At 49.3% G+C, this 13,793-nt stretch overlaps 1 protein-coding gene across 2 annotated transcripts in view; it reads right to left on the reverse strand.

Moving 5' to 3' along the window:
* DTX1 (deltex E3 ubiquitin ligase 1) overlaps window positions 1–10,807 on the reverse strand; it is a 51,219-nt gene extending 40,412 nt beyond the window's left edge. The window contains exons 1-2 of one of the 2 annotated variants that reach the window (XM_081892391.1): window positions 10,675–10,807; window positions 8,480–9,836 (exon numbers count right to left, since the gene is read on the reverse strand). In XM_081892391.1, coding sequence (XP_081748517.1) covers window positions 8,480–8,738 — 259 coding nt within the window. In that variant the 5' untranslated portion in view covers window positions 8,739–9,836; window positions 10,675–10,807. Of the gene's footprint in view, window positions 1–8,479; window positions 9,837–10,268; window positions 10,362–10,674 lie in introns of those variants that run through there. The other variant, XM_081892392.1, reaches the window with a different exon arrangement.
* Window positions 10,808–13,793: the final 2,986 nt, after the last annotated feature.

Below are 13,793 nucleotides of genomic sequence, written 5' to 3' on the forward strand. Positions count from 1 at the left end.
CATGTGAGGAAATACATGCAGGGGGACGACGACAAACTCCTGAATAAGGCTGACGCAGATGCTGCCTTTCAGGGGCTTCCTGGCCAAACCTGCTAGGCCTCTCCATTCTGCCACCTGAACTGACACTTCGCCCTGGAGCGCACCCAACTTATCGATTAGTGATAACGGGCGAGTGGTCTGCCAAGGAAGCTTGCCCTCCGTTCATGTTTAAAATGATGCGTAGCGTGAAGAAAGTAGACAGAGAAAAGTTTTCCTCCCTCTCTCAGAACCCATCCAGCGGAATGTGAGAAGATTCAGGAGAGAGAAAAGAAAGGAGCTCTTCATGCAATGCATCGTTAAACTGCAGAACTCCCTGCTGCAGGAGGCAGCTGCCTAGATAGAGGGCTTTAAAAGAGATTGGGGGGAAATAACGGAGGAGAGGGCTGTTTTTGGCTACTAGCCACAATGGCTATGCTCTGCCTCTACAGTTGGAGTCGGAAATGCTTTGGAATTCCAGTTGCTGGAAGTCACAGGACTGGAGAGGGCTCTTGAATCCAGGTCCTGCTGGCAGGTTTGCTACTGGTTTCTCAGTAGCTGCTGTAAGAATGGAATACCAGACTAGATGGGCCATTGGCCTGATCCAGTGGGCTCTTTTTGTGTTCTGGGTGTGGAGTAACCTGATAAGAACATAGGGAAGCTGCTGTATGGATGGGAGGTTGCCTGCTTCTGATGTGGTTACGCTCCTTTTGAAGGAGTGGGTATGTAGCTTGGGGAGAACTCCTGGGTCCCTTGCAGTCCCTCGAGGCTCAGGTGGCCTTGGTGACACAAGAGTACCTTCCACCATCTTCAGCTGGTGGCCCAGCTGCACCCCTATTTGGACAGGGATAGCCTAACTTCTGCCCTCTATGTTCTGGTAACCTTGAGGATAGATTACTGCAACGCGTTATATGCAGGGCTGCCTCCCAGGGCAGTTTGGAAACTTCGACTGGTGCAGAATTTGCATACCCTCCAACGTTTCTCCGATGAAAGTGGGGACGTCCTATTCCATAATAATGATAATACTTACACTGGGCGGCTTCCAACACATATAAAAACATCATAAAACTATCTAGGGCTGCCTTCAGATGTCTTCTAAAGGTTGTATGGTTACTTATCTCCCTGGCTTGGGGGTTGCATAACTCCATACCCTCCAACATTTATACAATGAAAATAGGAACATCCTAAGGAAAAGCAGGACCTACTGGGATCAAATCAAAAACTGAGACAGCTTCTGTAGATTTGGGGTGTCTTTGGAAAACAGGGACACTTGGAGGGTCTGTTTTTCTCCCTTTGTAATAGACCTAGAACTTGTGGAGGTAAAAGGAAGCTGAATGTGGAAGATTCAGGAGTAATAAAGAGGGGGGCACGGGACAATGCTAAAATGCTGGTGAATTTTCATGGGGGCTTTTGAAACAACCACAACAACTGCAAATGGATGTGAAAATGTGGACAACTGAACTTAACTTGGGAAAGATGAGACAGGTTCAATTGCCCCTAACAACAACCCTGAGAGGTAGCTTAGGCTGATAAGAAGGGCTGTCCCACGGAAGATGGAGCAAACCTGTTTTCTGCTCCTCCAGAGCGCAGGACTTTGAACCTATGGATTCAGATTACAAGGAAGGCAATTCCGACTAAACATTAAGTAACATTGAGAGCGGTTTGAATGGACTCCCTTGGAAAGTGGTGGCCTCTCCTTCGTTGGAGGCTTTTAAACAGAGGTTAGATGGCCATCCATCAGGGCTCCTTTAGCTGTGATTCCTGCATTGCTGGGGGTTGGACTGGATGACCCTTGGAGGGCCCTAACCACCAGGGTTGCCATATTTCAATAAGTGAAAAACCAGGACGCCCCAAAAGTTGTTAAACTTTTTTTAGGAAGACCCCAAAAGCTGTTACAGAAACGCAAAAAAAAAACCCCACACTTTTTCATTGACTTGCCCAAGATTCAGGACAAAGCGTCAATTCCGCCTTTGAAATCCCGGTAATGTCCAGGGAAATTTGGGTGTATGGCAGCCCTATTTCCCACTCTACAGTTCTATGATTCTATGAAATGACTAGCCCAAAGTCCCACAGTGAGTTTCCTGGCTGAGAGTGGATTTGAACCTGTTATAAGACTTTTAAGGTCTCAAATATAGAATATTCATAAATGCACACATATCTAACTGTATAAACCATGTGTCTGAAATAGCACAGGAAAGCAATCCTGAAGCCATTTTGACTCTCCCAATGACCTCAAATGTTCCTCTGCAGTAAGGGAGGCAAATGGGGAAAGCCTTCCCATTGTCTTTTTGCTTGCAAATCCTGTCTTAAGAGCATATTTGAGAAGGAATAGGGTGAGCCTGTGACCTGGGCTCAGGAACTAAAATATTAACCATCACAACAGAATGGCCAGGCTGCTCAGGTAATGCAATCAGTGACCATCATCAGGTATCCTGGCAGACAGGATTTCTGCTGTAGACCGCCGCCTTCTGTGATGTATGCATGATGTTTTGGGAGTGGTAGTCTTGGGCTACAGGGTGGGCAATTTCAAAAGTCTATATAAGGGCTTGTGCGCCATTGCTCAGGGATCTCCTCCCTCCTGCATGTGGGGAGTGGGGACCCAGCTGCAACAGTTCAATAAAGATCAGGCTTACTAGCCGCTTTGCTTCTCAATATTCACTGGGGAGGGGAGTATTTGATCCCCTGCTAAATTTGCCCGTTTGCCCTCTGACGAAGAAATGACCAGTCCATAATTTTAATGGTAGGTTTATTGTAGCTGTGAGAGACAGAATAACAACAGGAAACCCAGAAGACAGAAGTCGGAGACTGATGTGCGCTATAATGAGTGAAATAAGCATTTGATCCCTTTGCAAAAGGTGTCTTAGTACTTGGTGGCAAAACCCTTGTTGGCAGTTACAGAGGTCAGACGTTTCTTCTAGGTTGCCACCAGGCAAATTTAGCAGGGGATCAAATACTTCTCCCCCTTCACTGTACTCTGGTTGGCCTCCGTTGTTTCCTCCTAGCGATAGGGAACCCTCAAGGACTCCAGAATACAGGTTCTGGAATACCCCATAAGGGAAAGGGAACAGTTTTTTTTTTCTCATAACAAACCCATGACTCCCATGTCTAACTGTCCAACCACCATCAGCCTCAAAGCTGAACTCGTATAAGGGGGTCCCAGTTTGACTCCCATCCAGCCTAACCCTGCTGAGCGGCAGCAGGGCAACCATCTTGTGTGACTTCGGAATATAATCCCTCGTGGCCTAAGTATAGGAATGGGGGCGACTGGCTTGGCAGGTCCTTATCAACAAGCGGATTTCCTTATTGCACTGCCTCCAATTCTCTTTAAACAAAAAAACAAGCTGGCTGTCTCTAGGCTAAGGTATCAAAAGGCCTTCACTGGAGGCTCAGGAGATGACACACCCAGGTCCCTCTGGATCTCTGCAGCACCTGGGTTGCAAAAGGAAAACAAACGCCTCTGTTGATTTGGCTCAACTCTGTGTGGGGAGGAGGGGGAAGGGAGTGGTGAACAAACGCCAGATCACGAGGCCTTTTATTTGTATCATTTTTGCCCAACTCTTCCTCCAGGGAGCAAAAGGCAAGAGCTACGGTTTTCTCCAACCAACAATTATTCTCACAACAAGCCTGAAAGGTAGGTCAGGCAGAGAGAGGGAGAGACTTGCCCAAGATCTCCCAGGGAGCTTCTGGCTGAATGAAAGATTTGGGTTGCTCTCCTCCTAGTAAAGGTAAAAGGTAAAGGGACCCCTGACCATTAGGTCCAGTCGTGACCGACTCTGGGGTTGCGACGCTCATCTCGCTTTATTGGCCAAGGGAGCCGGCGTACAACTTCCGGGTCATGTGGCCAGCATGACAAAGCCGCTTCTGGCGAACCAGAGCAGCGCACGGAAACGCCGTTTACCTTCCCGCCGGAGCAGTACCTATTTATCTACTTGCACTTTGAGGTGCTTTCAAACTGCTAGGTTGGCAGGAGCAGGGACCAAGCAACGGGGGATCACCCCGTCACGGGGATTTGAACCGCCGACCTTCTGATCAGCAAGCCCTAGGCTCTGTGGTTTAACCCACAGCGCCACCCGCGTCCCTTCTCCTCCTAGTACTACACTCTAAAAACAGAAGCACAGGCTCAGCACAGTGTTAGAAACTCAGATATATAATCTGGGTGCCAAATGGCTCCTTAAACTGGGGTTGCAGTCGCCAAAACGGAATGCTTAGTTGCCATTTTGGGCCCGGATGGCTCGAAAAACCTGTTTCTTTCAACATAACCTTCTGGTTCCTGAAATTCATTCTGACTGTGCAGATAGACTATAATGATAGAATTCGCTACAGGATGTGTTGCTAGCGTGTGGAAAGAGTCAAGATTCAAGGACCCCCAGGCATGCACCTCGAAAGAGTGGAGAGGTCAGGCCAGTGGCGTAGCGTGGGTTGTCAGCACCCGGGGCAAGGCAAGTAATTTGCGCCCCCTAACCCATGGATTTTAGCAGGGGGCAGAGAGCTGCGAATGCGAGCGCACCCCCCCCAGATGTTGCGCCCGGTGCGGCCAGCCCCCCCTGCACCCCCCACGCTACACCACTGGGTCAGGCGCCTTCCTGGCACCCAGTCATCTTCGCCTGGTCACAAGTGGCCAATAGCAAGGTGCAAAATGCGCCTGGTGAATTTCGAATGCTGGCTCTGTGGTGCAGAAGAACATACAAAGCGCCCTGCTGGGTGAGGCCAGTGGCCCATCTAGTCCAGCTTCCTTTTCTCACAGTGGCCAACCAGAATCCTGTGGGAAACCTGCAAGCAGGACCCCAGCACAAGGGCCCTCTCCCCTCCTCTGAGATTTCCAGCAACTGGTATTCAGAAGCATTACTGAATATGCATATGCTGAAGCTCGACTCTGGATGAAATTGGTTTCTTTGTTTTTGCCTCTGCACCACGAATGAGTATCCTCACGTCCAGGGACCAAAGGTGGCTCTCTCTATCAGGCCCATCGCACTCTCCCCAGGCCACGCCCCTTCTCCCAGGCCACGCCCCTCACCAGCCCTGCTTCACATCCTCCTCAAGTGTTTCTGCCTGGCCGGAATGTGTCCTTGAACTCTGACCAGGCCTCTTGGTCGGCTGGATAAAGGGTGGGCAGGGATGTGTGCAGAAATTAGCCTACTGTACAAAAGTAGCATTTAGATCCATTGCCCCACCCACTTTTGCCTCTGGCTCCACCCACCAGGTGGCCCCCAGAAGGTTGCCCAGCAAGGAATGCGGCCCTCGGGCTGGAAAATATTTCCCACCCTTGCTCTTCACCCTTTGAGCTCATATCAGACACATGGAGACTCAGGGCACATCTTCAGCAGTAAGCCAAAAAGCACTCTGCATTTCCCCAGAGGCACTCCTGCCTTTTATTTATTTCATTTACTTGCATTTTAATACTCTGCCCAATAACATGCCCTCTCTGGCCCTGGCACTGAAAAGAAGACTGGAGCTACACACCAACAGTGCAAGCCACAAAGTTTGCATATGCTAATGCATATCTATGCAAATGTAGAATGTTAAATGTCACCAAAGGCAAGCCGTCCAAACTGCCCCAGATAAAATCTTCAATTAGTTTGCCAGCCATCTTAGATCAGCTCCTTTGCAATTTATTTACCCCCAGTGAATTTCCTGACGGAACCTGCTCCAAATAAATCCCGCTGCTCTTCAGCTTTCCTCAGCCATGACCCTCCTAGTAATCTCAAAACAATTTATTCCCCCAAATTAATATCCTATCCAGTAGCCAGATCACTGCCCCTCACACCAGTTCAATTTCCCCTGAGTTCATTGCCCACCCGGAAACGTCTGAGGTGCTTAGAAAAAGATTAGAGAGCTGTGTTTTGAAAACATGAAGCCCACTTCAAACCAACTCCTTTGTGGCAAAGAGGGGTGAAGAGAAAGTAAATCAGGATATATTTGCAGATCATAACAGACATCAGAAGAGGCCCTCTGGAGGGGAAAGAGACAGTGGAAGAAGATTGGAAGAAATTTAAGATATACCTTAAAAATTGTTGTAAAATTGAGGAGTGTTAAGATGTCAAGGAATAAGAAATAGAGAATTGCAGCTGTAATTAATAAGTTAAAGAAAAAAGAATCTAATGAAAGTGAATTAAATAATTAGTTAACTGGAGGAGTTGCTAAAGAAATGTAAAACAAGGATGCACAAAAGGGAGGTATGGGGAAGTCGGGGAAGTAAGGTGTATGGAAACAAGATTATGAAATTATACATGTTTATATGTTTGTATGTCTTTGTTTTGTTTATTGTTTGTTTTAATTATGTGTTTGGAAAACAAATAAAATTTATATATATATTAAAAAAAAACAGAAGAGGCCCTCTGGATCTGAGCATGGCCCCATCTTGTCCAGCACCCCGTTCTCACAGTAGCCAACCAGATGCAAGCAGGATTTGAGCATAAGAACAACACTCCCCACTTGTCCGGCATTCACCGCATCTGACAGTGGCAGCAGAGTCATTGTGGCCAGCGGCTGTGGAGAGCCCCCTTCTAGAGTTTGCCCAGTCCTTTTTTAAAGCCATCCAAGCTGGTAGCCAGCACAGCCCTTTGAGAGAGTGGGTTTCTGACTCCTCATGGTTCAACGGCAGCAATACGACAACAACTTTCCCCTGCCTAAAGGAGGCGGCTGAAATGAAGAAAGGACTCCGGGCTCAGCTCATCCCTAGTCCCGACAACAAATCCCTCAGGCCAAGAATGTGGCCACAGGCCCTCTGGATTTTCATCCTAACCATCTCAGGCAGACCCTCCAAGTGTTTCTATTTTTCAGGGACAGAGGCCCTCCCGGGTTCTGATTTGAGCCTGGAATGTCCTGCTTTTCCTAAGCACACCCCTATTTTCACAGGAGAAATGTTGCAAGGTACAGAGTTAGGCGACCCCCAAGCCAAGGAGATAAGTGACTAGAAGTGTTGTAGAAGACATCTGAAGGCAGCCCTGTATAGGGAAGGTTTTTTTTAATGTGCTGTGTTTTTATATAGGTTGGAAGCTGCCCAGAGTGGCTGGGGCAACCCAGTCAGACAGTTGGGGTATTGTTGTTGTTGTTGTTGTTGTTGTTGTTGAATAAGACATCCCTATTTTCATTGGAGAAATGTTGGAAGGCATGTGTTTGCCTTTTGCACTTTACTCTGAATGATAGATAGATGCTAGATAGATATAGATGATAGATAGATAGATGATAGATAGATAGATAGATAGATATAGATAGATAGATATAGATATAGATAGATGATAGATAGATAGATAGATAGATAGATAGATAGATAGATAGATAGATATAGATGATAGATAGATAGATAGATAGATAGATAGATAGATAGATAGATAGATAGATAGATAGATAGATAGATTGATTTGGGGGGTGTTCTAGTAAAAAAAAACAGCCCAAAGCAAATCCAAGAAGCCTGAAATCCTACACACATACACATCATTCTTGGTGATATTGGCAGCCTAAGTTGTTTCCAGAGCAGCTTCCACCTTTGAACCTCTGGGCCAACTTATAAAATCCGTAGACTCAAGAAACAGAAGCTTGAATCAGACTGTATCGCTTCCAGATTGCAGAGGGAAGCCCAAATGTTTGAATGTTTCCAAACCGGAGTGTGTGTGGGGATACACCTCCATGCATGTAGAAATCTAGCATGTCAGGGAATAGGGGGTCCAGCATAGACCTGTCCCCAATGTGCTGCTTTTCTATGCAATTGGCAGATATTTATAGATTCCACTTGCAATAGAAAGTGCTCAACCCAGAGTCAACAGTGTGATGCAGCAGCAGCAGCAAAAAAAAAGCTTTTTCATCTCTAGGCGGCATCAACAGCAGTATAGTGTTCAGGTCAAGGGAAGTCAGAGTACATTCTATTCTGTCTTGCTCATATCCTACCTGGAATCCTGTGTCCATTTCTGGGCGCCACAATTTAAGGAGGATATTGACAAGCTGGAACGTGGAGCGTGGGGCAACTAAGATAATCAAGGGTCTGGAAACCAAGCCTTACAAGGAATAGTTTGAGGGCCTTATGTGTGTTCAGCCTGGAGAAGAGGAGACTGAGAGGAGATATGATAGCTATCTCCAAATATCTCAAGGGCTTGTCACGTGGAGGATGGTGCAAGCTTGCTTTCTGGTGCTCCAGACCCGAACCACCAGATTCAAATGATAAGAAAGGAGATTCCAACTAAACATTAGAGGGAACTTTCTGAAGGGAGGAGCTGCTCAGTGGTGAAACTGACTACCCCAGAAGGTTGCGGACTGTCCTCTGTTGGAGGTTTTCAAACACAGCTTGGCTGGGGTTGGACTGGATGGTCCTCGAGGGTCCCCTTCCGACTCAACAATTCTATGATTAAAAGCGTTGCCACTTGTTTCTACCCAGTGCAGACCCAGGACAGCCTCAGCCCCTCCCCCCAAGTCATCATATGACGTTCCCTCCTACTCGAAGGGGACAAAGCAGTGTGACTTTACGCCTTACCTGTGTCCTGACGGAACTGGTGCATCGACTGCAGGTCGATAATGTACGGAGACAGCTGGGCATCCACCTGCCCCAAGACGACGCTCCCCCGGGCATCTTCCTTCAGGACGTTCTCGATGTGGTGGCACACGGCCGCCGTGTAGGGCCGCCAGCGCCCATGCTCGTTCAGCCACTCCCAAACCACCACACGGGCCACATTATTGGGAGGGAAGCCCCAACCGTTCGCCAAGACCAGGGTGCCTGTGCCAGGTTGTGCCATGGTGCCTGACCCTGCCGGCCTGGCATGGGAGGCAGGCGGGGGTCACCAGCCGGGTGCCCTCCCCCTCATTGGTTTGGGAGCGCCTGCCGGGCTCAGTGTGTGATCCTCAGTTCTGAAGGCTGCATCTCCTACCACAGCCAGGTCACCTGGGGCTTGAGGAACGCAGAGCAAGAGACACAGTCCTTGCAGGATGAGAGCTTGTGACCTTTTCTTCAGGGCGAGCCAGTCTTGTCGGAAAACTATTGTTTTTTTGCGGCACGTCTGACTATGTGGCGATGAGGAGCAATGTCTCAATCACCCCAAATGGCAACAACAGCAGACCAGCTGAGATGTTCAGGCCACCACTGAGGGTGGTGATAGAGGCTGCTATCAATGAATGCACGTCTCCCAAATTATTGGGGAAGCCTGTGAATGTTCTGTGTGCTTTCGGTCCAGCGGAGCGAAGGCCTCTGAGCTTCGCCTACAGTCAGGGGCACTGAAGATCTCAATATTCACCTTGTGTGCCTTCAGTCTGGTGACTGAAGACCTCCTTCTCTTGGAATGAAGAGCTCCAACCTTTTCCTTCAAAGCCTCCAAGACTTCTCAGCAGACTCTCCTCCTGTTTTCCCTTCCTGGTCTTGTTTTCAGGCGGCCCAGCTCCCTTCCATCCCCTGAGATTTCCTCAACACTTCCCACAGTCTGACCTGGTCTTCCACGGCTCAGCTCTGGGGACCCCCACTGCAGAAATGGAGACAGGAGACTGACCCTTTGCGTAGGATCCTGTGGCCTCGGAGGGCAAAGCTTTCTGCAGGGAACGGGGCCAGATCCAACCTAAGGCCAGTCTGTGGCAGAGTCCTCACCCTTTCAGCCACAACAACAGGCTAGAAGGACAGGGTTTGGAGATCAGAGGCCTGCGGTGGCGACAGGCAAGAGCTGCTGACCCCGGTCAAGAGGCTGCTTGCTTTAGACCAGAGGGCTGCAGCAGAGCAGAAGGCAGGGGAGAGCCCACCGGCTTTCAGGGGTCGCCCCCGCCACCAGCCCAGGCTGTGTCATCCTTGTTTTCCGCAGCTCGGTCTGGTCCTTCGACTCTGCCTGATGCAAGGACTGGAGGGAGCCAGCCTGGAATGGGAAAAAGGAACCACAATAAGGATGATAAATTCACGTCAGGAGGAAACTCTCCTCTCTCCAGCGACGCACCCCCCTTTCCTATGGCAAGCGGGTAGCAGTGGTGGCACCTCCTCTCCTGCCGCTATGATCTGTCTAGTAGGTGGCTGGGTCTGCCAGTCTATCTGCCAGTCTGGCACCCTCTCCCCTCCTATCACCCCCCCTCCATAAACGAAACCTGCCCATTGTCTTGCCTGGTAGAATGAAATATCTTGGGTGGTTAAGGGAGGCTTCCTGGATGCTATCTCCTGTTCTCTCTCCCCCCCCCCCTTGCTAATCTGTCCACATCACACAGGCGGCGGTGGGGGCGAGATACCCCAAAATGCATCAAGATGCCTGCGGGGAGGGAGCGACAAAGAGAAGAAAGGACTCCCAGCTGTTTCTTACCTGGCTGGTGAAATTCTAAGAGCCAGACACAAAGGAGAATTGGGGGGAGGGGGGCAGCCGATCGCTGCTGGAGGGGGTGCTGGTGAGAGAACGATGGGGGGGGGGACCAAGAGGGGCCCAATCAGCTTCTGTACACACCGCCGCGAAATCGCCTCCTCCCCTCTCCCTCTCCCCACAGCTCCATTCACCCCTCCCCTCCCGGTTCCAAGCGTAAAAACGCCTCGTTTGTTGGAGAGTGTGTCAAGAGGAGGTTTTTAGAGGCGGTGGGGGGAGAGAGAAAGGGGGTGGGCAGATCGCTTTTCTCCTAGCAGCTGAGGGGGGGTCTGCCTCGTCCTGTCGCAGAGACCCCACCCCGCCACCTGTCCTCCAGGTGGGCGCGCGTCCCTCACCCCGCCACCTCACCTACCTAGTACCGCGACCAGCTCCGGATGGCGCAGGCTGGATGCAGCCGTGGGAACGAGCGGAGGGGAGGGGAGGGGGGGAATCCCTCGCCCCTCCCACGGAGGCGGCCAGAAACCGCAGCCAGCCGGTCCTCTCTCTCTCTCTCTCTCTCTCTCTCTCTCTCTCTTTCTCCCTCCCTCTCTCCCCTCCTCCTACCTTATCTGGATCCAGGCCAGGTTTCAAACAAGCGCCGCGACCTGTGAAAGAAAAGCGTCAAGAGCGCCTCTGGACATGCACAGAGCGCTCGGGCTGCCGTCCTCGCCCTCCGCCAAACGAACAGCCCCGGGAGCGAGCCGGAGGCTTCTGGGGTTGAATGGGAGAATCTGGGTTTTCTTCTAAAGGCTCCTACCCCCGGAATGGGGTACCCGTGGCCCTCTTCCTTCTCCTGGACTCCAACTCCCATCACCCCTGCCTCAGGGCCCTGTTGGCTGCTGCTGATGGGAGTTGGAGTCCAATAGCAACTGGAGAGTCCAATGATGGTAGGTAGAGCTTAGTAGGTAGAGCATCTGTTTTGCATGCAGAAGGTCCCAGGTTCATTCCTTACCAGGACTAGGAATGTTGCCCTTGTCTGGATCCTGGAGAGCCGCTGCCAGTCAGTGTAGGAAATACTGAGCTAAATGGACCAAGGGGCTGATTCAGTACACAGTGCAGGGCAGTAGCTCATCATGCAGGAGGTTCCCAGGTTTGATCCCCAGCATCTCCAGGTAGGGCTGGGAGAGACCCTTGCCAGAAACCTGCAGAACTGCTGCCAGTCAGAGTAGACAAGACTCTGAGATCATGGAATGGTATGGTTGGAAGGGACCCTGAGGATCATCTAGTCCAACCCCCTGCAATTCAGGAATCTTCTGCCCTAACCCATGACCCTGAGATAAGAGTCTCATGCTCTGCCCTCTGAGCTATCCCAGGTGGCCAACTGATTTGGTCTAAGGCAGCTTTTGATGCTCTGTTGTTCCTATGCTCAAACAGGCTCACTGGCAGCAGTTGGCCTGGTGTGTCCACAGAGGTTGCTGGCTATGTTCACCCTTTCTGATTTAAAAATACATATCTTATAGACAGAGATAAGTGGCCTGAGTTGCACATGTTTATTTAGGATAAAAATATCATCATCATCAGTGATGCTTTTCTAGAGAAAGAGGGGCCAGAACTCGCCGTGAATGCCTCCCTTGTTCTCTTATAATGGCAATGCTACCTACCTGAGAGGGGCTGGAACTGAGTTCCAGCGAGTTCTGGCTGAAGAAAAGCCATAATAATAATAATAATAATAATAATAATAATAATAATAATAGACTTCTTAGACACTTGTTACCCAAAGCCAACCCATTTAAAGGCATCAGCAAAAATATATGATACCACTTAAAGAATTTGTATAAAACATCTGCAATGTAATCATATGTGTTCGGGAATAATTTGTGCCATGCACACAGAACAAAAAAAGAAAATCAAGCCGCCGTCACCTGGTCACAGGAAGTTTGGGCAGCACATTAACTGCAGACATCATCTTAAGGGCATCCAGAGCCTGGGTGGTGGGTGGAGAGAGGTAACTCTTTAGGTAAAGGTAAAGGGACCCCTGACCATTAGGTCCAGTCACGGACGACTCTGGGGTTGCGGCACTCATCTCACTTTATTGGCCGAGGGAGCCGGGGTACAGCTTCCGGATCATGTGGCCAGCATGACTAAGCCGCTTCTGGCGAACCAGAGCAGCGCACGGAAACACCGTTTACCTTCCCGCCGGAGCGGTACCTATTTATCTACTTGCACTTTGACGTGCTTTCGAACTGCTAGGTTGGCAGGAGCAGGGACCGAGCAACGGGAGCTCAGCCCATCGCGGAGCCACGAGTGAAAAGCCCCTGCAACAAAACAGTGCTATTATTTATTTATGTATTCATTCATTCATTCATTCATTCATTCCCCGCCCATCTGGCTGGGTTTCCCCAGCCACTCTGGACGGCTTCCAATAAAATATTTAAAAAACAATAAAACACCAGACCTTAAAAACTTCCCTAATTTGCTGATTCCCAGATAAATGTGTTTAAGTATCAGGATATCAGAAGCAAACACCATTTCTGTGGTCACGATGGTATTGTGATTTAATTAAATTAAAAACGCTGAACTGCAAACACTCCGCACATTTCATTTTAAAACCAGGATGCGCAAACTGTTTCTTTTGTTCCAAAGAGGCAATAGTGGCTTAGTGGTTAAAGTGTTGGACTGGAACCTGGGAGACCAGAGTTCAAATCCTCACTCATCCAGGAAGGTCTGTGGGTGACCTCAGGCCAGTCACTGCTTCTCAGCCTAACCTATGACACAGAGACATTGTGAGGATAAAACAGGTGGAGACATGGGCATAATCAAGGGGGGCAAGTCCTGTCCCACCCCCCCAAATCCTGGCTACACCTATGGGAAGAGAACCACGTATACCACCTTCAGCTCCTTGGGAAACAATTTACTAGAAATGCAATCCATCCAGCCATCAATAACAAGGAATGGATACTATGTGGCCCTCCATATGTTGTTGGACTACAACACCCATCATCCACAACCAACGGTCAGGGATGATGGGAGTTGTAGTCCAACAACGTGGTCGGGCAGTTACAGATTCCCCATCCTGGCTTTAAAGCTTCCTTGATGTACATCAAGGTCAGGCAGACGTAGGGCTCTCTTCTCCTTTCTCTTCTAGAAAAGTAAATCAAATCATAAGGGAAGTCAATTTGCAAACTGGCTTTATCAAAGTATAACATAACAGAGATGAGTAAGTGAACATTTGATGCAGAGCAGAAGAAGGGAAATCCACCCAGAAAAGGAGGCTGGAGGTGCCTAGAGACTTCTTTTGGATTCTCAGAATGCAATAAGCAGAATGATGTTTTTCCTGTAACAGATTAATAATAATATTACGCAAGTGATACAGAGCTTCTGCCTCCAGCTAACCATTTCTAGGAATGCCAAGGAGACAATCGTGGCTTCAGAGCTCCCTCTGGTGGTCACATGGGATCAATGCAAGCTGTGATCCTGCTCCAAACTTGGGGACATGTTTGAGGCAGGCAGCCCATTAAAGAACTTAGAGGTGATTCATCAGCAGCCTTTTAA

Source organism: Podarcis melisellensis (genome assembly GCF_964234715.1).
Source record: "Podarcis melisellensis genome assembly, chromosome: 16".
Taxonomy (NCBI): Eukaryota; Metazoa; Chordata; class Lepidosauria; order Squamata; family Lacertidae; genus Podarcis; species Podarcis melisellensis.